The 22,813-nt window shown below is 39.3% G+C and overlaps 2 protein-coding genes across 7 annotated transcripts in view; one reads left to right on the plus strand and one right to left on the minus strand.

The window, feature by feature from the left end:
• NPY1R (neuropeptide Y receptor Y1) lies at positions 1 to 21,362 on the minus strand. Of its 5 annotated transcripts, none has more exons than XM_078001411.1 (4): positions 20,736 to 20,866; positions 2,702 to 2,742; positions 1,893 to 2,335; positions 1 to 1,791 (listed from the first exon to the last, which is right to left on the minus strand). In XM_078001411.1, the coding sequence occupies exons 3-4, from the start codon at positions 2,316 to 2,318 to the stop codon at positions 1,339 to 1,341; spliced, it is 879 nt and encodes a 292-aa protein (XP_077857537.1). In that variant the 5' UTR covers positions 2,319 to 2,335; positions 2,702 to 2,742; positions 20,736 to 20,866; the 3' UTR covers positions 1 to 1,338. The 5 variants fall into 5 exon arrangements, with proteins under 5 accessions (XP_077857537.1, XP_077857536.1, XP_014994878.1 ...); XM_078001410.1 differs by lacking the exon at positions 20,736 to 20,866 and adding an exon at positions 8,532 to 8,646; XM_015139392.3 differs by having other exon boundaries at positions 1,893 to 2,742; positions 20,736 to 21,362.
• The window catches only part of NPY5R (neuropeptide Y receptor Y5), an 8,236-nt gene continuing 5,743 nt past the window's right edge, over positions 20,321 to 22,813 (plus strand). For both annotated transcript variants that reach the window (XM_015139387.3, XM_028847924.2), the window contains exons 1-2: positions 20,321 to 20,429; positions 22,168 to 22,207. The gene's annotated coding sequence lies outside the window, so the exon portion shown is untranslated. The remainder of the gene's footprint in view (positions 20,430 to 22,167; positions 22,208 to 22,813) is intronic.

Below are 22,813 nucleotides of genomic sequence, written 5' to 3' on the forward strand. Positions count from 1 at the left end.
GAAAAAGCAAAAACAATATTGATTTTAATAAAATGTCCGCCCTTTTATAATCAAACACATTTAATACTTTATCTGTATAATACATTGAAGTATGTCTTGTTCTTTAAAATATAGTTTCTCCAAATGATTCTGAGGCTCAATCATGATTACAAGATACATGAAATTAGGCACATTAACATAACACAACTATCAGTAATCTTTACAGTGCATTATTTATAAGACGCCACAAGTCACACAGTTTATACATGTTAAAATGGGCTATATGAAGTATTCTCAGTTTTTGTGTATTTTTTCCCTGCTAGGTGAAGTGAATATTCTTTTAACATTGTACTTGGTGTTATCTCCTTTGAAAGATGGACATTGAAAGTTAAAAATCAGTCACTATATAGGCACTGCTGTAAGGAAAACACCTTTTGTGTTTCTATATATTGTAAGTGGAAATGCCTTTTGAGTACATATTTATGCCAGAAAGCTTGACAAACACTGAACAGTCTGTTAAAAAAAAAAAAAGGAAAATCTCTTGACCATCAATTCAAATGAATATAATTTAACTATTTGCAGCAATACTAATTTACTTTATTAATTACTCTGAAATGCTCTTGTTGTCAGGTACCAAAATAGTTTTGAAGTTAGGGAGCTGCTTTCTCTCTTCATTCTTGTGGGTGCCCTAATTCCCTGTAATATTTGCAGCTGAGAAGTACGTATTTTTATTCATTTTTAAATTTTCATTTAAGTGACAATCAATCGGGAGCAAATTAAATCCTCCCTTAAGGTGAAAAAAAAAAAAACACAAAAAACACAAAAAACACCAAAAATCAGAAACCCCAAACCACTTCTGACTGACTTCAGACCCTCCTTTGGCTCCTGAATGCTGCTTTTGCATACTGTTACTACTGTAACACACTAAAATGATGCCTATCTTAAAATAAGGACGGCCCAATCTATTGACAGTCTAATCTAATCTAATCAAGATGACCCAATCTAATGGCAGTATTGGATGGCAAGTACTTCTGAAGTCGGTTAATAGTAATACTTTAAAGAAATTTCATTCCAATAAGTACAATATAAAAGTCTTTATAATATATGCATAAATTCACAAAAAGCACTTCAAAGATGTCTAGTCAAAACTATTTCCAGAAGACCCCAAAGCCCACACCTTTTGTTCCAAATGTAATTATGACAACTACAACAAAAGCAGTAAAAAGCAAGACAAGAAAATCTTAGTCATTTTCAAATGATTTCAACCCCATTCCTTGGGAGAACAGGTAGTCAAAATATGTTGCAGGTTGTGCTTGTTTTTAAACAGACGTCATCTGGGACCATAGGCTATACGTAGTTTCAGATTCTTTCATTATCATCATTGTTGATTTTTTTAAATGCGACTGGGCTTGCTTGCTTCAAAGAAGTCTTGGAAACATCCGTGTGCATGGTGGACATGGCTATTGTTTCATAATCATCATCCCGAGACCGGAAATCACAAAAGTTAAAGAAGAACTGCAAGTCTCTCTGGAAGTTTTTGTTCAGGAATCCATAAAATATGGGGTTGACACAAGTGGATATCATTGCTGTGAGGTGGCAGAGCAGGAATAACAGATTGTGGTTGCAGGTAGCAATGATCTGATGATTCCAATCAAACACAGTGTTAAAGATGGTAAGAGGTAGCCAGCAGACTGCAAATGCTACCACAATGGAGAGCAGCATGATATTGATTCTTTTGGTTTCACTGGACCTGTACTTATTGTCTCTCATCTTGTCCATCATGTTGTTTCTCCTTTTTAAGCGTATATATATCTACGGAAGAAAAACAAATTTAAATAGAAACACTCATTTGATGAGGAATTCTGTGTAAAGAAGGTAAAAAATGAAAATGATAGAAAAAAAAGTTTTCTTACCTTGAAGTAGCAAATAAATATAAAACAAAGTGGACCAAAATACTGCAGCACCAAGAGGAGAGTGGTATAAGACAACCTATGAGAGTCCGATGGAAATTGATCAAAGCACACGTATTTGTCTTTGTACGCATCAAGTGTTACATTTTGGAACGGCTCATCAGTCATTACTTGGTAGATCAGGAAAGGCAGAGAAGAAGCCACAGCAAGGACCCAAATCACAGCAATACCTACATAAGCATGTCTATTATTTGGTCTCCACCCTCGAGGGTTGATTATCAGCTGATGTCGTTCCACAGCAATGAGAACCAGAGAGAAAATGGACACAGTGATTGAAACACATTGCACAAAAGGATTCAACTTACACATTGCCTCACCAAAGACCCAGTGGTCCATTAATGTGTAGACAAATGTAAAGGGGAGACACATGATGGCGACAAGCAAGTCTGAGAAGGAAAGGTTCACAATCAGGATGTTGGTAACATTTCTCATCTCCTTTTGTTTCAGGATGATTATGATCAAGGCCAGGTTTCCAGAGACACCAAGAATGATCACAGCTCCATAAGCAAGAGCTAAGGTAAATATCATGGCCAAGGGCAGATGACAATCATCATTTTCAAAAGCCAAAAGCTGGGCATTCTTCTCTGAGAAATTAGAGTGGACTGAGTGGTTTTCAACCTGGGAAAATAATGTTGAATTCATTTTGATTGGTTTGGTTGTTATGGATTATTTTAGACAAATGGACAGTATGTTTCTTCAAAGCAGGTCAACTGTTCAGCTTATTCTTATTCCCCATATTGGAATCCATTTACCAAAATTATTCTGAATTCTTCATTCCCTTGAACTGAACAATCTGTAAAGAGAAAATGACCAATTGCATTACTAATTTTATTGAGGGCAGTCAAAATGAATTCTGACTCACAGAACTCTTTAAAGTGAAAACACTGAAATAAACAAAATGTAATCTTGTAAACATCTTTCTAAAATAGCAGAAATAGTGAAAATACACTGAATAAAGAGAAAATAAAATTTTTAATTGGACTTGCTTACAGAACAAGTCTTAGTAAAACATAGTGGTCTATAAGTCAGTGAGGAATATATAAATCTTATGCCCCAAGTCTTACATAAACAGCAACAACAGCACATTCCTAAACATTGTAAGAATATGAATGTATAAAAACCACTTAATGCACAGATTAAAACATAAGAAAAATAAACAAAGCAAAACAAAATAAATTACCTAATTCTTCCATATGCTATAGAAATGGAAGAATTAGTGTCAAGGTCAAGTTGTAGCAATAGCTCCACCATACATACACTGGACTGCTTTTTAGGGCAGATGCTATTCAGCACAAGTATATTCAACAAAAGATGATCAATACAGTGAAACATCAAAAAACTTTGCCATGAATGACTATTGAGAGACTACACAATGTTTAATCTGGAAAATACTTAGTAGGAATGGTATAGATGTCTTCTCGTATTTTAATGGGTACCATGTAGAACACAGCGTTGAGCTTAGAATGTTACATCTAATTATATGTACAAGTTAAAATTAGGGCCAAGAGGTGTACATTATTTTTTTTAAATCACATCATTATGAGGAACAAAAGTTTAATAAAATGGAATTACATGCCTGGAAATCTAGCAAGTGTTCCATATACAAAAGTTGATAACCACCATATGAAAGACCATTTCAGACAGTTCCTGTACTGTGTAGGAGATTCTAACTTTAAGAGTCTGTTATTTTATTAATACGTTAGAAGCTTTCAAGGATTTCTAAGGTATTATTTATGTAAGTATCTTTCCTACCCACCAGACTATATGTGTGTCCAGTGCAAAGATCTAGGTTTTAGTTGTAATTTTGATTTTTCACAGTATTTTGTGATATATTTTTCTCTTATTAACACAAATCACAGACTTGTAGAGTTTTAAAAAGTTTGACATTATTTTAAAAACTCCTTTCAAAAATAAGTCTGATGTTCCCTAGATTACTAATATGTGAGACAGGGTTTCTTATGTTAATTAACAGGCCATCATGCTTGTATTAAGAAACTGAATTTCATTCTTTTCTTTCTCAAATAAGACCAATAAAGAAAATCGTGCAGAGTTACTTCCATTGAAAGAAAGATAATAAACTTAATAAGCCAGAAATGCATTTGCCTTTTACTTAATGCCTCTAATGAACCTTTCCTTTAATATTTTTGCTTTCTAGAACATGTTTTTTTTTTAAATTTAATATTATGAAACCATGATTTGGCCTTATAAAACTTAAGAAGAATAAAGTAAGGGTTGCTATAATGAAGTCAGAATGAAAATATTAAATAATGGTAATGGAATGATTTCAGGTATGAATGTGATTAGAAACGTGGCTCTCTCTTCCTCTATGCATCAACCTGTAATGACTCCCTAATACTTATGTGATAACCACATTTTTTCTTTCAAGAATTCCAAAGGCAGAGAGAATGATCAGTGATTGTCAGAGTTTGAAAACAATCTCAAAGGAGCAGTAATAACTTCAAATTATTTGGAAATCTCTTATTTTAAAAATTCAAGAAAATTTAGCATCATATTTCCTATTTGTTACTAAAGAGATATTAAACATGACTTATGAATTAATTATAAGTTTCCCTTCATTATTTAAAGTAAAACTAGCAGAGCAGGGAAAAGCTTTTTATCCTTGTCACCAAGTACCAACAAGTGAATGAGGACCCTGGTTTGAGACACATGAGAGAGAGAATACTAAGTACATTCCGCAGCCTGACACATTAAGACCTCTGCATTATACCTTTTCCACACTTTACTCTAATAATCCCAATGTGAATGTGAATACACTGTTCTAGGCAGGCGAGTCTGTTCACAGTCTACCAAATATAGCTCTGCATCTCCACCTCTGCCATTTTTATTGCTGGGTGTTCTCTCTCTCCCACCATCAATACAAACTCTACCCATCTTTCAAAGCACCATTTAGTTCCTAGAATCCTTAATTGGCTCCTCTCATTTTTAATATAACATCTTTGATGTAGGCATTGTGCATACTTCATAGCACCTTGCAAGTATAAGATTTAAAATAAAACTGTGTTGACTGATATAACTGATGCATGGTTGGAATAGTAGGTTCTTGGGTAAATTAATCCTAACATCAATAGCTCAATTCCATCATAGTCCTTGAACATGCAAAATGTATGCTAATCACAACAGCCGTGCTCCTAGGTCATGTATATAGGGGAAAATATTACCCTTTATGTAAAAAAAATATTTCTGAAAGAAAATTTATTCATTCAACAAATATTAATTAAACATTTATTTCATGTTAGGCATGGTTTTACTGGAGAGAATGTAACCTTTTCACTGAGTTTCTAGTCTTATGGGCAGAGAAAGACAAGAAGAAAATTAGTAAAAAATATAGTATGCTAGATGATAATAAGTATTATGAAGTAAAACAAAGCAAGAAAGAGGGACTGGGGTTGGGTGAGGTGGTTAACACCTGTAATCCCAGCATTTTAGGAGGCCGAGGCGGATCGCCTAAAGTCAAGAGTTTGAGATCAGCCTGGCCAACATGGTGAAACCTCGTCTCTACTAAAAATCCAAAATTAGCCAGGCGGGGTGGAGCACAGCTGTAGTCCCAGCTACTCGGGAGGCTGTGGCAGGAGAATTGCTTGAACCTAGGAGGCAGAGGTTGCACTGAGCCAAGATCAGGCCACCGCACTCCAGCCTGGGCGACAGAGCAAGACTCCATCTCAAAAAAAAAAAAAAAAGAGAGAGAGAAACTGGGATTTGGGGGAGCTGCAATTTATTACTCGACTGTAAAAGATGGCCTGACTGTCTGAGAAGAAGGTATGTAAGTTAAGACCTGAGAGGAGTGGTGAGTAGGGAAGCCACACAAGTATCTCGGGGATTGCATCCCATAGGGAAAGAACAAACATCCCTAAGGCCTGTGTGTAACTGGTGTGCTAAGTAGCAAAGAGAAGTGGGATAAATAAGGGAGGGACCCTTAGGAAATTAATTGGGAAGGCTAAAGAGGCAGGTACAGACTTCAGGGCCTTTTTTTTTTTTTTTAATGATCTTTGCCTATAATCCTGGGAGAGCTGGGGAGCCTCTGGTGAGTCTTTGGCAAAGGTGTGAAGTTATATGACTTTGGATTTAAAATTATTATTCTAGCTGCTGTTTTCAACACATTTAAGGAAAGAGAAGAAAAGGGGAGATTCATTAGAAAGTTAGTGCAATAATTTGGCAAGAAATAATAGAGACAGAGACCAAGATGTATACCATGGAGAGAAAGAAACAGAAATATTCTACCCACTGACTGATTTGGGCAAAAATGAATACATATAAGAATTCACACAGACATTAAATTATTGCAAAGTACAGGCTACAAACATAGCTTTCTTACAGATGAGTTCAGGTAAAAGCTCTAGTCTGACACTTTTGAAACGGTATTTAATAGGCATGCCCAATGAGGAAGCATTTTTCTTACTAGGTAGAAGTTAATTTAGCTATAGAGAAAATGAAAACTTTATTTTTTTTAAGGTGTTTTCAAGCCTGTTTTACTAATTGTACATTTGGTAGTTATTCCAGTGTGTAAACCAATTCTGCATTGGATAAAATGTGTATTTTCAGTGTACCTTAGTATAATTTCAAGAAAGAATAACTGTCAGAAAAGAACAATACTAAGAGATAATTTACATACCTTATCTTTGCAAAATAAAATAATTTGGTATTTACTATTGTAATCTAATTTGTAAAATAAGCTATGCAGCTACAGAAACTGCAAAAATTAAAGACTTAAGTCTCAGTGTAGCTGCCATGTGCATATAGAGACAACACAGAGACATTACATACATCACCAATTGGCAAATTAGCCCCCTGCAGAGGGAAATTTCCTCTTCTTTCTTTCCAATTAGAATGCTGGCCTTTCATTGCTTGCTCTTCGCAGGGCTGTTACTACTTGAAAATACAGCTCCCTGATCATAACCTGCTGCAGACAAATTTTTTGAAATACTCAGGATTGGCTGTTCACCTCACTTGTGTTGGAAAAGAAATGTCAGCCTTGTGACATACAGCCTCCCAAAGTTACTGGTAGCTTATCTAAATGAGTTACATAATTCTCTGCTCCTTCCTTGCTGGGGAGGGCTTGTTCAACAGACTGCTGCCTGAAGACAATAAAGACTAATAAAGTAGTAGTCACCCAAGAGCACTCAGTTTTTAGTCCTGGGTGGGGAACCGGGTCGGGTTAGCTTCCCGCTGCCTCGCTTGCTTCGCCAGAGAGCCTGCCCAGGGTCGAGGACTAACAGCTACTGCTTTTTTGTTGCAGACCTGACAGACAAGCTCCACATGTCCCCTGCCTGTGTGTGCCATCCCACCAGTCATGCCCTCTTATAGGATGGGGAGTGTGGGAAGCAATGCGTGCTCTAATATGTGTGTGTGTGTGTGTGTTAGTGTGTGTACATGGAAACACTCTCTTCTGCTCCTCTCCTCTAGGTTTTTCCTGTGCTCCAGAAGTTATCAAACAACGAAATGGGAAATGGGACATGTTCAGTCAAAATTCCTGTTGGCACGCTTACCCACCCACCTTTTTCATATTGTGTAACTAGGTGAATCGCCCGAAATTTACTCCATTCCTGACTCCCTACTACTTACTCTCTCTCTCTCTCTCTCTCTCTCTCTCTCTCTCTCTCTCTCTCTCTTTCTCATCAGGAAACCTTTCTACTAGTGATAAAAGACTGGCAAAAGAGAAAAGATACAAACAACCAAAAACAAGCAGATACCAAACCCTACTCAATTCTGTCTTTGGCCCAGTATCAGACCTTAAAACATTCGCATCTCTCCAGTCTACCTGGGAACCAACGGCACACCCTATCAAGTCACCTCCACCTCCTGTGCATTCCCAATCTCCTAACCCAGCCATGTTCCATCATTACTTTTCTAAAAGAAAGAGCTAAAGAGTTCCCCGATTAGAACTCCGATGATTAAAATCTTCGGGTGTCCACCCGGGCGCAGCTCCACACTCGAAGCGCTCAGTATTGGGGAGCACGGCTCCACTGCAGCCCAGACGCGCGGAATCCGCAAGTGGGGGTGGGCTTGCGCTCTGGGGTCCGCGCCGAGGGCTCCTCCCACCTCCGTCCGCTCCCAGCCCGACGCCTGCCGCGGGACCCGGGCGACGGCGGGCGACGCACCAAGCCCACCCTTCTCCGGCTCATCCCAGCCAGTTACTCCGCGAAAACTCCGGTGCGGCTAGAGCCAGCGCCTCCAGTCAGTCCAAGACACATACGGAAGATGAGCGGGTGCGGGATAGACGAACTCGGGCACCTTCCTAGTGCCTTGACCTTTTAAAGAGAACCTGGGTAGAGGAAAACTTGGATCCCCATCCAGAAATTCCCCGGGAGCAGGTGGTGGGAAAGCCCGAACTCCGCGTAGGGGACCCTCTCCTTTCACCCGCGTCGACCCCATACCCTTCGGCAGGAGCCCGCGAACGGTCCGGTGATTTGGAGCAACCTGCGACCTGCTTGCACTGGAGACCACACCTCGGTCCCCCAGAGCCAGTTTCGGACACTGGCGTCGTTTTTCTTCCCCGCTCATCCTTCACCTTGTCAATGAGAGATTTCGCAAAAGTCTCTGGAAAGGCATAAACTCGCAACTTACCCTCTTTGGAATTTGTCTTGTTCGCTCCTGCTTATTGAAGAAGGAAGGGTGGGAATGGAAGGGAGTAGAGAGGGGAAGATCCGCTGGTATCTCTCCTGCTCAGATCCTAAAGATTGGTGTAGCTAGGAAGAGACGCCCCCTTAAAGCCGAACTCCACCTCATCCCGGATCACGTGACGGCGTCCCGCGAGTAGCGCCTGAAGCTCCCCCCGCCCCACAAACACCTCACAAAGGTGCACACCTCGGGGAAGCGTTGCCTAGGAATTTTGGAAAGAAAAGCAATCCAACAGAAGCCACACATTATTCGACACAGACGCCCCGCGCAGGGGAAAGGAAGCCCTTATCCCCACAGTCCTTGACTCCGGGGAAGGGGGAAGGCAGGGCAGTTTCCCAAGGCTTGAAAAAGTCGGTGCCACTGTGGTTTTCTTTGTTTGCAGGTCAGTGCCATCTTGTGGCCGAAGTCGTACCCGGTTGGAGAGCTCGAGCGCCAGCCCAAACCGGGAATCAAAAGGCTCGCTGGGAAACATGAAATTCGCCACAATAATGGCACTAATATTTTATTTTGTGACGCTCAAATAACTCTCACGCCAGTGCCGAGAATTTGTTTTCCTCAGTTTATACGTGAATTAAGAGAAGAGCTTTAAAAAGTCAAGGCAGACAGTCGGCCCTCCTTTCTTTGGCCCACTGAGAAAATGCATTAAGTCAGATTTGTTCCCAGCGCTAAGTAGCTTTTTAGTTTTTTTAGGGGAGAACCATGAACTGAATATTTCCCTGGTGGTCGAAAAGAGTCAATGCAATTTTCTCGGTGATTAGTACTACAGTACTGAACATTATGTAGAAAAAAATAGAACGTACACCGAGTACGTTGAAGGCGGCCAACCCCATCATGGTGCCCGATGATTCAGGCCAGTTACTGACACACTGATCTGAGATGTTTTACCTGATTCTATTCTAGTTTCAAAAGTCAACGTTGTAAAACACACACACACACACACACACACACACACACACACACACATATATTATGTAGACGATGGACTGATGCAAATGAGTAGAACTTCTTCCAAATAAAAGTGTTAAAAATAAGAAGTCTTTCTAATAAAGATAGAGGGCACTGCCTAGATAATTTATAAAGATTACAAAACAATTCTAATGGCAGTCTTTCTTCTAATTAAAATCAAAATAAAATTCCAAGACAAATGGACTCACCTGAACTTTATACTGTTAAAAAAACTTTTCTTTTTCTGATTGTTATGCTGAATAAACATATTTAAGGTTCAGTATAAGCTCATTTATATAGATAGTGATGAACACAATCTCTGGATGTTTTTCCAAGAAAACTTTCTAAAATATGTGTCACTAGACAATTTTTATATAGTTGGAAAGGGATTGTAATCAAGAATTAAAATATCATGATTATGTAATGACTACTATTAGTGTATAACAACAGATAGAAGCATACATATAAAAATCTCTAATAGTTAAGCAGAGTAAAATGACAACAGATTCATTTATACACACACACACACAAATATATATATATATATACACACACACATACACACATACTTTTTTTTTTTAACCAAGGATGAAAACTTAAGGCCCAATTTAGGAATTTCAACTCTTTCAGGGAACAATAACTAATATTCATTCAGGTTTCTATGCATCCTCTGCCTACTCTATTGCCTGAAGTCACATTCTATTCTCAGAAGGAAGTTTTCCCTGTGGTTTTGATCACCAAATCGGCTATCTTTAGCCTGCTCTAAGAATTACAAATGACGTAATTTAATTCTCTACTAAGAATATATTTTTATGTAGAAACTTTTATTATGTCAGCAAATATTTTGGACTTGAGAATATAATTTGGACTCAGGTGCTATGCTTTCTCTATTTCCCAAGAATACTAATGAAGGCATGTCTGTAAGAGGTCTAAACTATTATGGCCATTGTATTTTATCATTTTATTAACTCAATTTTTATGAAGTGTTCTCCCTAAGGAAAATCTGTGAAACTGCATTCTGGAGTTATTAATATCAAATACCAATCTTTGAAAGATCACTGATCTCAAAGATTCTTTTCTATGACAACGTTATGGTACAAAGAGAAGTTCTGAAATGCTCAATAGCAGCCGCGGGCGGTGGCTCATGCCTGTAATCCCAGCACTTTGGGAGGCCAACGCAGGCAGGCAGATCATGAGGTCAGGAGTTCGAGACCAGCCTGGCCAACAAAGTGAAACCCCGTCTCTATTAAAAATACAAAAATTAGCTGGGTGTGGTGGTGCGTATCTGTTATCCCAGCTACTTAGGAGGCTGAGGCAGGAGAATTGCTTGAACCCGAGAGGCAGAAGTTGCAATGAGCTGAGATCGTGCCACTGCACTCCAGCCCAGGCAACAGAGCAAGACTCTGTTTTGGGGAAAAAAAAAAAAAAAGAAATGCTCAGCGGCAAAATTATATAATTCTTTAGAGATATCATGTACTAGGATTCTTTCCAATGTGAAAAATAGAGAAATTAGGAATAGTCCAATGGCCAAATGCAACATAAAATTCTCCAATAATGTGGTCTTATAGAAGATTTAAAATATGCAAAGTAGTTTGAATTTCTTAGAAAATATTTTTTAAAGACTTTCCTCATTCCAATTTTAAGATCATTTATTTTTCTACTCTTAAGTGAATAATCAGCTGCATACTTTCCTATCTGGGATTCAAATTAGATAAAACTTCATCTTTGCTAGGGAGAAGTTTTTCTTCAATCCTGTATATTTCTTTCTGTAGTTTCATAACAGCCTGACCTATAAACCAAGGGGAATGGTATTAATGACCTATTCTCATGTTCTCTTGGACAACAGTCTGGCTCTGTCATATAAACTGAGGGATAGGATCTACTCATTAAATTTCTGTAAATCTGAGTTTTATATTCGAAACAGTGGAACAATATTATGGCCTGGCTCAGCCTTTAAATTCCATGATTCAGTAACTGTTTAAATAAAAGTATGACGATATGCTTGCTACTGGAATTGAAACACACTAATTACTTTATTTGTCTTCTGAGGAATTTCTGCTACAAGGGTTAAAGTTTCTGAAATGCTATGAGGCCTTGATACAGGTAAATTATCATGAATTGTCACGCAGAAGAAGCTTAATAGGCATAAATACTACACATGAAAACTAAAATGTAGATGACATTGATAAGGGGGAAATTCCATGGGGGTAGAACTATGATGAAGCATGTCAGTGAATCAGTTCATCTTCTATGAATTGATTGTATGTCTGGATTTTCCTTCTTTCTGTGACTTACCTGCTGCATTTCTTTGGATCTTTGATGCCCAAGAATGTAAGGAGCAATTTTATTGTATGGACCACCAAGAAAAAAAAATGTTTTCAGTAAAGCAATGGCATACTATCAATAGCAAATGAATATTAAAATGCTTTTTAAGCCCACATCTTTTCTGTTTTGTTTTGTTTTGTTTTGTTTTGAGACGGAGTCTCGCTCTGTCACCCAGGCTGGAGTGCAGTGGCCGGATCTCAGCTCACTGCAAGCTCCGCCTCCCGGGTTCACGCCATTCTCCGGCCTCAGCCTCCCGAGTAGCTGGGACTACAGGCGCCCGCCACCTCGCCCGGCTAGTTTTTTTTTGTATTTCTTAATAGAGACGGGGTTTCACCGTGTTAGCCAGGATGGTCTCGATCTCCTGACCTCGTGATCCGCCCGTCTCGGCCTCCCAAAGTGCCGGGATTACAGGCTTGAGCCACCGCGCCCGGACTAAGCCCACATCTTAAAGCCAATGAAATACAGTTGGTAAAGAGTTTTGACTTAATCAGCACAATCAAATAGTCAGTACAATCATTTTATTCATCTGACTTTTGGAGAGCATAAACTAGCAGAAAAAAAAATGATGATTAATTTAGTTAAAAATGTTAGTATATAAGTGCACAGACAATTCAATGATCTCCTTTGTGCAGAAAACACGCAATACTCTTTGTGGATTTTCTCTTGATCTTGATTTGAAATGTGAATGCCTTTCAGTAAAGTTCTCATTTCACTACCTGGGCTGCATATTTCAGGGCATTTTTAAAAACTCTGTCACAATGAGGCTCTAGACAAGTAGGATCTTAAAATTTAGTAAATAGCCAAATCTTTTTCTGCATGCCTCATATGGTCTGATACCCTTTAGACATTCAAAAAAAAGTGTAATGTTATATTACAAAACCATAACATTATGTTTTTACTATATGAGATAATGAAAGGAGCTTTGCCACTGTTACTATTACTGTTTTTAATAATTATTATTAATATTCCTTTCATATCTTCTTTTGAAGAGACAAAATAAAAATAGTTGGTAAAAAGAATAAGTATGAATGCCACCACCACAGCTCTCATCTTCTGTGAGAAACATCTCTAACTGTTCCTCCTGCCCCTGACTCCCACTCCCCAAAATCTCAAGCTTGGTATTAGGCTTTCTCACAGCACAACACTTCAGATGGCCAATATCAATAGATCAGACTTGGCCTATGAAGAAAAGCTATGAAGGTATAATTTTTTCTAAAGAAAGGAGAAAATTAGGCTGGGTGCGGTGGCTCACGCCTGTAATCCCAGCACTTTGGGAGGCCAAGGCGGGCAGATCACCTGAGATCAGGATTTTGAGACCAACCTGGCCAACATGGTGAAACCCCATCTCTATTAAAACTATAAAAATTAGCCAGGCGTGGTGGCAGGCACCTGTAATTCCAGCTACTTGGGAGGCTGAGGCAGGAGAATCACTTGAACCCGGGAGGCGAAGGCTGCAGTGAGCTGAGATTGTGCCACTGCATTCCAGCTTGGGCGACAGAGTGATACTCCATCTCTAAATAAATAAATAAATAAGGGAAAGTATTTGTTTGTTTTTTGGTACACCTACATAATAGCACAAGCAGGTGCATGCAAAAGTGGTATGAAATGTTCTGAAGCATCATTTTGCTAAGGTAAGTATCCTCCTTTCATTCCTTTGTTTAAGGTCTAGCTATTGCTTCCTTTGCCAAGACACAAATACATCTAGGAAGAGTACACATATCTAAGGATGGTCAGTGGTATAACATGACCCATCTGATCTTATGAGATTGTTTAGCTGCCACTGTCCACTAGCATAGCATGTAGGTTAAAACTCAACTGTGCAGATTATTGCAACTGCAAATTCAAAACCTCATTAAGCCTTAAATATTACCCGGAAATGTGTTGGCTTGGGTGATTACCAATCTCTCTCCTCTTAGAAGCTATTTTGAAATTCCAACCCTCTCCCAGGCTCCTACTTCATACCTTCAGTCTCAATGGATTCCTTCTTTTTGGGAAAATTTAAAGGCCATAGGGTATTTACCCCCTAACTTTCAAGTCCCTCCTTTTGGCAATAGATTCTCCAACCCAGCTGTTTCAACCCCAGACTTTGAGTCAACCTATCCCACTGAGGTTTCTCAGTTTAGACCCCAAGCACCATGTGACAGACAAGCTATCTCACTGCGCCCTTCTGAGCTGCTGTCCCACCACGCAGTCCATGAGCATAAAATCCATGAGTTGTATTCCATTAAGTTTGAGGAAGTTTTGTTAAACAGCAATAAAATAACTATAATACCTGTTTAGTCAATAATTCACTTTTCTTAGCTTAGGATTAAAAGAAAGACCAAAACAAAATCGCTCATCTCTTTCTCATAGTAACTCCCTCACTGGAGTCACATCTTCCCTAGCTGCTTCTCTTTCCTGGCAAGCTTCTTTGAGGATAAGGTACATATACTGTCACCTCATTTTTTCCTCAAATATGACACACCTGAAAATGCTTCTGCCCAGGACACTAATAATCAAAGCCAGTGAACACGATTCAGATTTTCTTATATTTATTCTTTATGTAGCAGCGGACTCAAATGAGCATCCACTGTTTCTGGAATCTTTTTTTCCTTTGACTTCATCAACTCCACACTTCAGGCTTTTCTTCATTGGCTGTTGCTCAATCATCTCTCTCAAGATCTACTATTTCCGTCTACTTCTTAGGCGTTTTTCTCCCTAGGATCCTGTTATGTAGATGGGCCAGAGATGACCCATGGGTGATAACCTAACACGGTCCGCATACTGTTTGATTCTTCACAGCAGGCTAAGGCCCTTAGTCCAAAGCCTTCCAGCACCACTTCAAAATCTCACACATCTAATGGTTCTAAATATAGTCAAAAATAAATTAATTTTAGCCCATTTAGAGCCTACCTTCTTAAATGCCCCCATGAAACTCCACCCAACATCTGCTAACGATAGATAAGACAAATCTTGTAGCTGTGAAAGACACCAAACCACAGCTCCCTTCAGAGGTCTCTGACTCAGAGACTCCCCACCTTGTGGCTGAGTGACAGCACCCAGACATGCAAGTCTCCTCTCTACTTTCCCCTTCTGCCCCTTCTAGGTGGTAGCCCCACATCATTGTCTCTAGAAGTTCTCTTGCTAGGAGGGGCTACTCCTGTCATGCAACCTCCTGCAAGTGCCACCCAAATAAACTTGTGCTTTTAGTGGTCCTGTTTCTTCCTTCACCAACCCCCAAATTACCAGAATTCACCAGAGATCCCAATCTGAATCTACTCCTTTTTTTCATTCTTACCACACAGATATACCCTCTGCCATCAATTACGTGCTTGCATGTACATAACCCTCAATCTTCACCAAAAGTACAGACCCCTCTCAGGTTTCCTTGGACAGTATGCTTCTCTTGTGCTTCTCTGCTCATGGATCTGATCAGCAGCGTCATTCTCCCTCAAGCCAGAACCTAAGAATCGTCCCATGTGTGTATTCTCCTCTCTCTCACTCTCACTCACAAATCCAACTGGTCTCAGATTGCCGGTGATTTTATCTCCTAAATATCTCTCATGTGTGTTCTTTCACCTCTATCAAGCTCTACTTATTTCTCTGCTAAATGGTCTAAATCTATCAGCTTTTTTCACAGCCCTCCAGCCATATCAACTTCCCATCTTAAATCTTTTAGCTGCTTTCCATCCAGATGTCTCAAGTGAAGGACCAAAGACATCCTTTTTAATCAACATTTTCAGTATCATCCTCCACCCTATACACTGCAGTCATACGAAACCATTTGCATGATTCTGAATACCACACACTCTCTCACCTTCATGCTATTACAACATTTCTCGCTTCTCCATCCCCTCCATCTGCCTGTTTAGCTCTTACTAACCCTTCACATTTCAGTTCAAGTGTCTTCTCAGCTATAAAACCCTCTGTTACATCCCCAGTTTATTTTTAAGAACGAATTACCTAGGAATATAAATAAGAAATCAACCTAGAGTTTATTTCAGTTGCAGAACTTATCACATTGTATTGCCATTAATTATGTAGTTGCACATATCTACAACTATACTCTGATCTCTTACTGACAATGACTGTTGTTGTTTTTTTTCATCTCTTAAACTTAAGAGCCTGGAAGGGTATCTAACACATCATAGGATACTGAAGAGGTTTTGTTGAAAGATTGAAAAACTAGGACTAGGGTAGGACTACAAAAATTTTGAATATCACAAATCAAGCCCATTTGTTCATCTCAAACATTAAAAAAGTGTCTTCAGCATTTGCAGCTATGATGGATGATTGCTACTTTATGCATATACATTTTATGCATAGTTCGCTTACTAATACACTCCTTCTGATGATCTGCCTCATATTTTTGGATATTCTTATGTGTTAGCTCTGCATCATCTATTAGGTATAAACTTGAATATGGACTCTACTTCCTTTGAAACTGCTTATAATGTCTACTTGAGGAACGGTCTCATATTTTTTCTACCTGTTCAATAACATATTTTAATAGCTGTATTACCTGTGAGAATGGTAAGACTAAGAATGTGGTAACATACATTTTGAAGAGCATATAATTCAACTTTTGATCCTGGGCTTATGCTTTGAACAGTTCTGTAAACATTCTTTTTAAAGACTAAAACAAACCAACATACCAAAAATAAATAAATAAACTTTTTCCCTTTCATTTCCACTTAAATATAGTAAAGCTATATTTAGACTTATAACTAGATTTAAAATATTAACTACAAAAAATAGATAGGAAATGGAAACATTTTAAAAAATATTACAGGATACTTATCTTTTCTCAGAGGAGTTTTGAACTACAAAAAGAAATAATCGTATGGCCTATATATGGATTTACATAATAAAATGTTATATTGTCAAAGGAATCCATGCGCTCTTCTTCTTGTATATATATTTGTGCTGCAAAACTGAAAAACAATATAATTAAAGAATGAAGTAGTGATATGTAAGACAGCCATAACTTTTTGAAATGAATAAATAAAATATAGTTAATAGTAGCTGCAGGGAAGAGAATGTGCCAATAATAATGGAAAACTTTAACATCAGTATTTTCTTTGTAAATTTTAATGTAAAGGGAAAATAAACAATGTCTGTGGCTATCAAATATTTCTGAAGATCTAAAACGATGGTTTTTCTACACATATGTTTGTAATGCATGCTCATTAATGGCATACAGTCGTAAGTAGTCAGGTCTCAACGGGGACTCCAGATCTTCGATTCAAAATATTTCATTTACATCATTTACAGACAAAGAAAATGAAGACTGAAAAATCAAGTGCCTGTCTAAAGCCACACCACTAATTTGAGATCAAGCCTGGCTACAACTCAGTTATTCTGATAAGTGTCTATTATAAAAATATGTATGTGACATATGAACATATAAAATACATTTGTATCACATCTATGTGTGTATGTATTTTTAACATGGATATTTGCTAGTAAAAAGAATTATACATTCTTTCTGCAAATCAGTCACTGCTTTAAGGTCAAATCATTAGAGCATCAAAAGGATAAATAAAGTGTTGCTTAAGGAGCACAGTATTTATCAGAAGTCAATAAAATGTTAATGATGCCCCTGTAGGACCTCAAAATTGTCGTTAAGTTTTCTGGGAAATGGACTCAATGTACACAATACTTTGGGCAAAACTTTTTTTCAATAGTTTTTTTTCCCTGAAAGTAATAATAAAAAAAATCATGTATTTTAAGTTCTAAATATTGATTTGTATGACAAATCATTACTATTTCAAAGAAATCAATGCAGCATAGAGCATCATAAAATATTTTGATAACACATCTTTTAAGCATTAAGGATTTAAATTTACCCTGATAGGAAAAGTGGATGAAGAAACATTTACTCTTAAGGAGTACAATGAAATCCTCAGAGAAATAAATGCATGAAGTAAAATAATACTGTTTTCTCTAGTTTATTTACCCATACTTCTTCTATAACTAATATATCAAAATCAAATATCATTGGAGATTATACCAAAGCACTTTAGTCATTGCTTTCCACAAATGGTAGCTGTTATTAAAATGCAACAGTAGCTTTGACAAAAACCACAGTCATGTGCCTCAGCAAAATGTTACCCCAGGAATTGTTGGGCGACTGTTTTATTGTTCAATAATTTGTCTTAGGAGTCCCAAGTGACCTTTAACTTTTACCTTTCTTTCGTAACTGATAATTAACTGTAATAACAGGGCAATAGCCAGTTTAATTTTGTAACATGCACAAAATCCAACTTAATTTCCCAAACGAGCATTTTATAAATAGTGAGTAGGAAAAATACATAAAATAGAGGTGGACATTACTATTTCTGTTCTGATATTCCCCTCCGCTTAAAAGTTACTCCATAAAATAAAAATAAAATTATTATGTTCTACAAAGAGTAACGATGATCAGTCTCGAATCCCTCCTGGGAAATTTAAAGGTAAAAGCACCCTCATCTTCATATCTTTCTCTTTCTCATATTGCCTAAATTTGTACATTGATAATGTCCTCAAAACAAAAATCTCTTCATAACTTGTCCACTCCAGATGTCCTTACTACTGTGTATTGTCACATGTATTTAAAGAAGAAATGCCAGCTCCCTTTTTGAGACTTGTTTGTGGGTGCAGTGGGAAGGGAAAATGGTCAGGTTAATTACAATCTCTGTGTCAAAGGCACGTGGCCTTTTATTTTCAATACTCTAATAACAGTAACTTCATCCTAAAGGCTCATATCATCAAAATAGAAAACAAAGTTGTGGAAAAGAAAAAATAAGATTTGTTTTATACTTTTAATATGCAAAAGCCTGTAGCATAGACCAGTGTTTTGAAAGACAGTCACAATGGGGTTCACTTGGAAGTTGTTTTAAAGACAATGTGTATTTGAAGTGTACATGTTATGACTGTGCAAGAGATGGAAGGATAGAAATTTATGTGGCAATTTGTACTGCATTAACCGCAGAGACGGTGGAATTAAGAAAGTCTATAAAACAAGCCTTATTTCTCAAGGTTATTCCTTCTTGACACTTTCATCCCCTGCTCCCTACTGCAGAATCCCAGGTGCCTGCTCAAAAGGCCTATTCTGTTAAGCTTTTGGGGAGAATATATTAATATTTCAGAAATAACACACAGAAGAATAAAACAGGAACTGTGTTTCCTTGAGTTCTTTAAAAGCTCTTGGATGGCTCTTTGACTGATGAAATGGCAATCTATATAGATCCCCTGAGTATTGAATGCTAAAATTCAGCAGAAAGGGCGCACAAAACATTTTCTTTGACCTCTGGTATAACAGTGATGGCTGCCCCAGATGTGAGAATTACAAGTCACAGTGCTCCCAAGGGGTACAGTTCTCTTCGGTTTATAAAGAGCTAGTCCCACAGGACTCTCTACTCAGCAGGAGATGCTGTCTGTTACATAATAGTTCTCAGTATTAAAGGGTACAATAACTATACCCTTTCTCATGGTAAAGCTATGTCCAAAGACACACAGACCTCTACCCAATCTCTCTTTTCTCCTTTCTCTCTCTCTCTCTCTCTCTCTCTCTCTCTCTCTCTCTCTCTCTCACACACACACACACACACACACAGAGAGAGAGAGAGAGAGAGAGAGACGCGCGCGCGCGCACCTAAAGTACCTGCCAACTAATGATTAGCTAAAAATAAAGCAAACCTGCGCAATACAGATTTGGAAACATTAGAGATGGAAATCATGTTGAGAAGGAACAGAAGGATAGGGTTTTTTCTTCTTCTTTTGTGTGGGCTTTTTTTCCCGTTTTTTTTTTTTTTCTTTTAACCTATGACAATTCATTTTTAGCCCTTCGTCTTCTCTTTGCTATTGAATATAGTCTTGAGCAGCGTTGATTTCATTTCAGCTTCACTCCCCTGCTCTTGCCACTTGCCCACACCCACAGCTGCCACTCCTTGGAGTGGGGAAACTTCCCTTCTATTCTGCTGGGCGCATCCCCGCAGACTCCCTTGCCTCTCCTGGACATTGGGTGAGCCTCCCCACCGCCACTCTTCCTTACTTCAAAAAGGTGCAAAGGAGGAGCAGTGTTCTGTTTTTCTTTTTTTCTTTCTTTCTCCCCACCCCGCCCCCGACAATGATAAAACCTGAGACTCGAAGCTTGTTCTCAGGCATACTAAGCACTTAGGGGCACAGCCATCCTCACACCAGTTCAAGACTTCTCAGAGTTCACTACACAAGGCTGCGGGCTGGACTGGCAAAACTCAATTTGCCCATCAAGTTAACTTGGTCGGCCTGGGACCCGAGGCCAGGGTGAAAGGGCGACATCCCGGGGCCCTGTGGCTTCTCCCTAGAGCGCCCAAACAGCGGCGTAGGTCTGGAATGCCCCCGGCCCCCGGATTTGGAAGAGGCTGGCGCGGAGCAGGCGCCCTGGAGCAGGGTCTCGGGGGTCCCCGGAACAGTCACGTGTTCTCGAGACGCCGTTAAACCCCCGCCCCCTCTTCCCCACCGCCGCCTCCAGGTCCTGCTCCTGCTGTTGCCGCCGCCGCTGGGGTACAGGAGCTATCGCGCTGGGCCGCGCTCCCGGGAGCCCAGGGCCTGCAGTGGCCGGGGCGCCCCGAGGTACGGGCTCCCGCCCCTCCCTGCCAACCCCTTTCGCGCCGGGTAGGCCTGCACCCAGGGACCGTGGCGGGTCCCCGCGCGGGCTGCGAGTCTGCGCTGGTCCCTGGGAGCCCGCACCCCTGTCTCTGGTGCCAGGGCGTTGTCGGGGGTCCTAAGAGGGCGGGGTTGGGAAGGTGAAGGGAGTGCGGCTGGAAAAATGGGGATTAGGGTGTCGGAACAGACACTTGTCAGGAGTGAAGAGACAGCGCAGAGGGTACTGGGCTGAATTCTTTCCTACCGAGCAGGTCCCTCCAGTTCCCAACTCACCCGGGTGGAGCAGGCGCGGGCCGAACCCGGGAGGAGAGTGTCGGGGATCTGCGAAGGAGCCTCCTGGGGAAGGGGCGGGGGATGGACAAAGCGCTGCCCCAGGCTAGACGCACTCTTGCTGCAGCCCGGCTGGTCTGGAGCTGGGAACGGCAGCCCGCGGGGTGCCCGGGTCAGGGCTCAGCTCTAGCGGGTCTCTGGCGAGGCCAGGGGCGCAGCCCGCGAGGCGCCACTCAAGCCGTCCAGCTGCCGCGCAGTCCAGCGCTGACCTGAGCCCGGGAGTCAGCTGCGCTCCAAGGTTTGCGCTCCTATTTGCGAGGTGTCTTCATATGACAAATGCGAGAATAGCAAACATCCATAGAACTCGAATTCCAGAAACGGGAATTCTTTTTTCCAAGTTCACAGACCTTTAGTTAATCTTTTAAAGGAACTGAGGCGTTGTGTTGGACCAAAGCCAAAAACGGTTTTACCATAGACCATGGAAAATAGCCTAAGGCTCTTTCAGAAGAATCTTGCAGTTCGAATGCAATTTTAGATTTCAGATTTCTCAAGGGAAGAGAAACTCTGCTGTTAGAATTTGGAAGGGAGGGTGGTGCATGCCTGTGTGTTTGTCAGCTGAGCAGAGCTGTATTTATCTTTCCAATTCAAATTGTGCCAGATTCTGGCTTTAAGAACAAACCATGGGAATATTTGAGAACATGGAATCATGCTGCTGTTCCATGAGCACAGCAAAATAGACAATAGTTGATATTGTATCATTGCAGGAGGAAAAGAATTACATATATTTTATTCTTTTGTGTGATTGTCATCCTTTGTGAGAGTGATGTATATTTTCATAAGGCAAGAAATTATTCAAACAAATAAACCTTATTTAAATGTACAAGTCAGATTTTTAATATCCTTTGAATTCCCTGAAGTTCCTCCTATTATTCTTAAGAACACTTTCTTAAAATACTTTCTTAAAATACTTAAAATCTATTCAGAAGGTTTCATTTGTCTAGGTGTCAGATATAGAAGAGTTTATAAGAAAATTCCAGTAAACCTCTGAAAAGACATTATTTTTTATAAGTTGCCATAGTTTAATAAAGAACTTTTATTTTTCACACTTTTTACTCAGAGATTAAAGTTCTGTGTTTCAGCCTGGAAATTCTGATGGTGGGAGATACAACTATTATAAAAGAGAATGAGTAAATATAGTAATTAGGTATGACAAAAATTTCATGCTGTCGATATCAGATTTCTTGTCAAATAATATTCCATGTTAAAATATTCTTTCTCTGGCTATATTTCATAATTTCTGTAGCAATCTGAGAAGATTCACACATATCATTACTTTTATAATGGATAAAATATATTGCATAAGAATGTACAGCACTCATAATAACACTTGTTGAGAAGTAGAGGGTTGTTAAACATATTTGCATTTCCATTGTAGGTCTGCTGACTGTGTTTTTCAGGAAAAAGGAAGGGAAAAGGTAAGTTTAAGGAAAGAAATCTTGCTTTTTTGTTTGTTTGTGTTTTCATTTTAAGAGGGTTCCTGTACCTTAGATTTTCGACTTAAATCTGATTGGACAAAATTTTCCTAATGTTTAAATTATCCCCTGGCTACCAGGAGGCACTTTAAAAAAACTACATATCCACCACCACCCCTCCCCCACCCCTCCTCCGCGCCTCCAGCGTTTGCAGTATTCATCATTTAGTTGTAAGAAAAAATTATTCCTTCTTTGGAACAAAGATTCACAAACATGCTCATTTTGTGCAGACTATATATTAGGTATTGTATGTGTGTATGTTTATGTGGTAGATGGTGTGGGGTGGGGCTAGAGGGAGAGCAGGAGAAAGTTGACTACAGTCGCACCAAAATAAAATGAATAAATGAATGTGGAATGAATGAATGAATGCTAAAAGAGAATTTTTTTAATTTGCTAATCAGTCTATCAGTAGCTACATAAAGTATTCATTATATTCGGCAATAATACAAGTGTCCATGCTATAGTGAAATAATATACTACTGTCAGTCAGGAGAATGCCATTCATTTATTAATTCATTCATCATCCAATTTGAGGCCTTTTACATCTCA

This window comes from Macaca mulatta, chromosome 5, assembly GCF_049350105.2.
Source record: "Macaca mulatta isolate MMU2019108-1 chromosome 5, T2T-MMU8v2.0, whole genome shotgun sequence".
NCBI lineage: Eukaryota > Metazoa > Chordata > Mammalia > Primates > Cercopithecidae > Macaca > Macaca mulatta.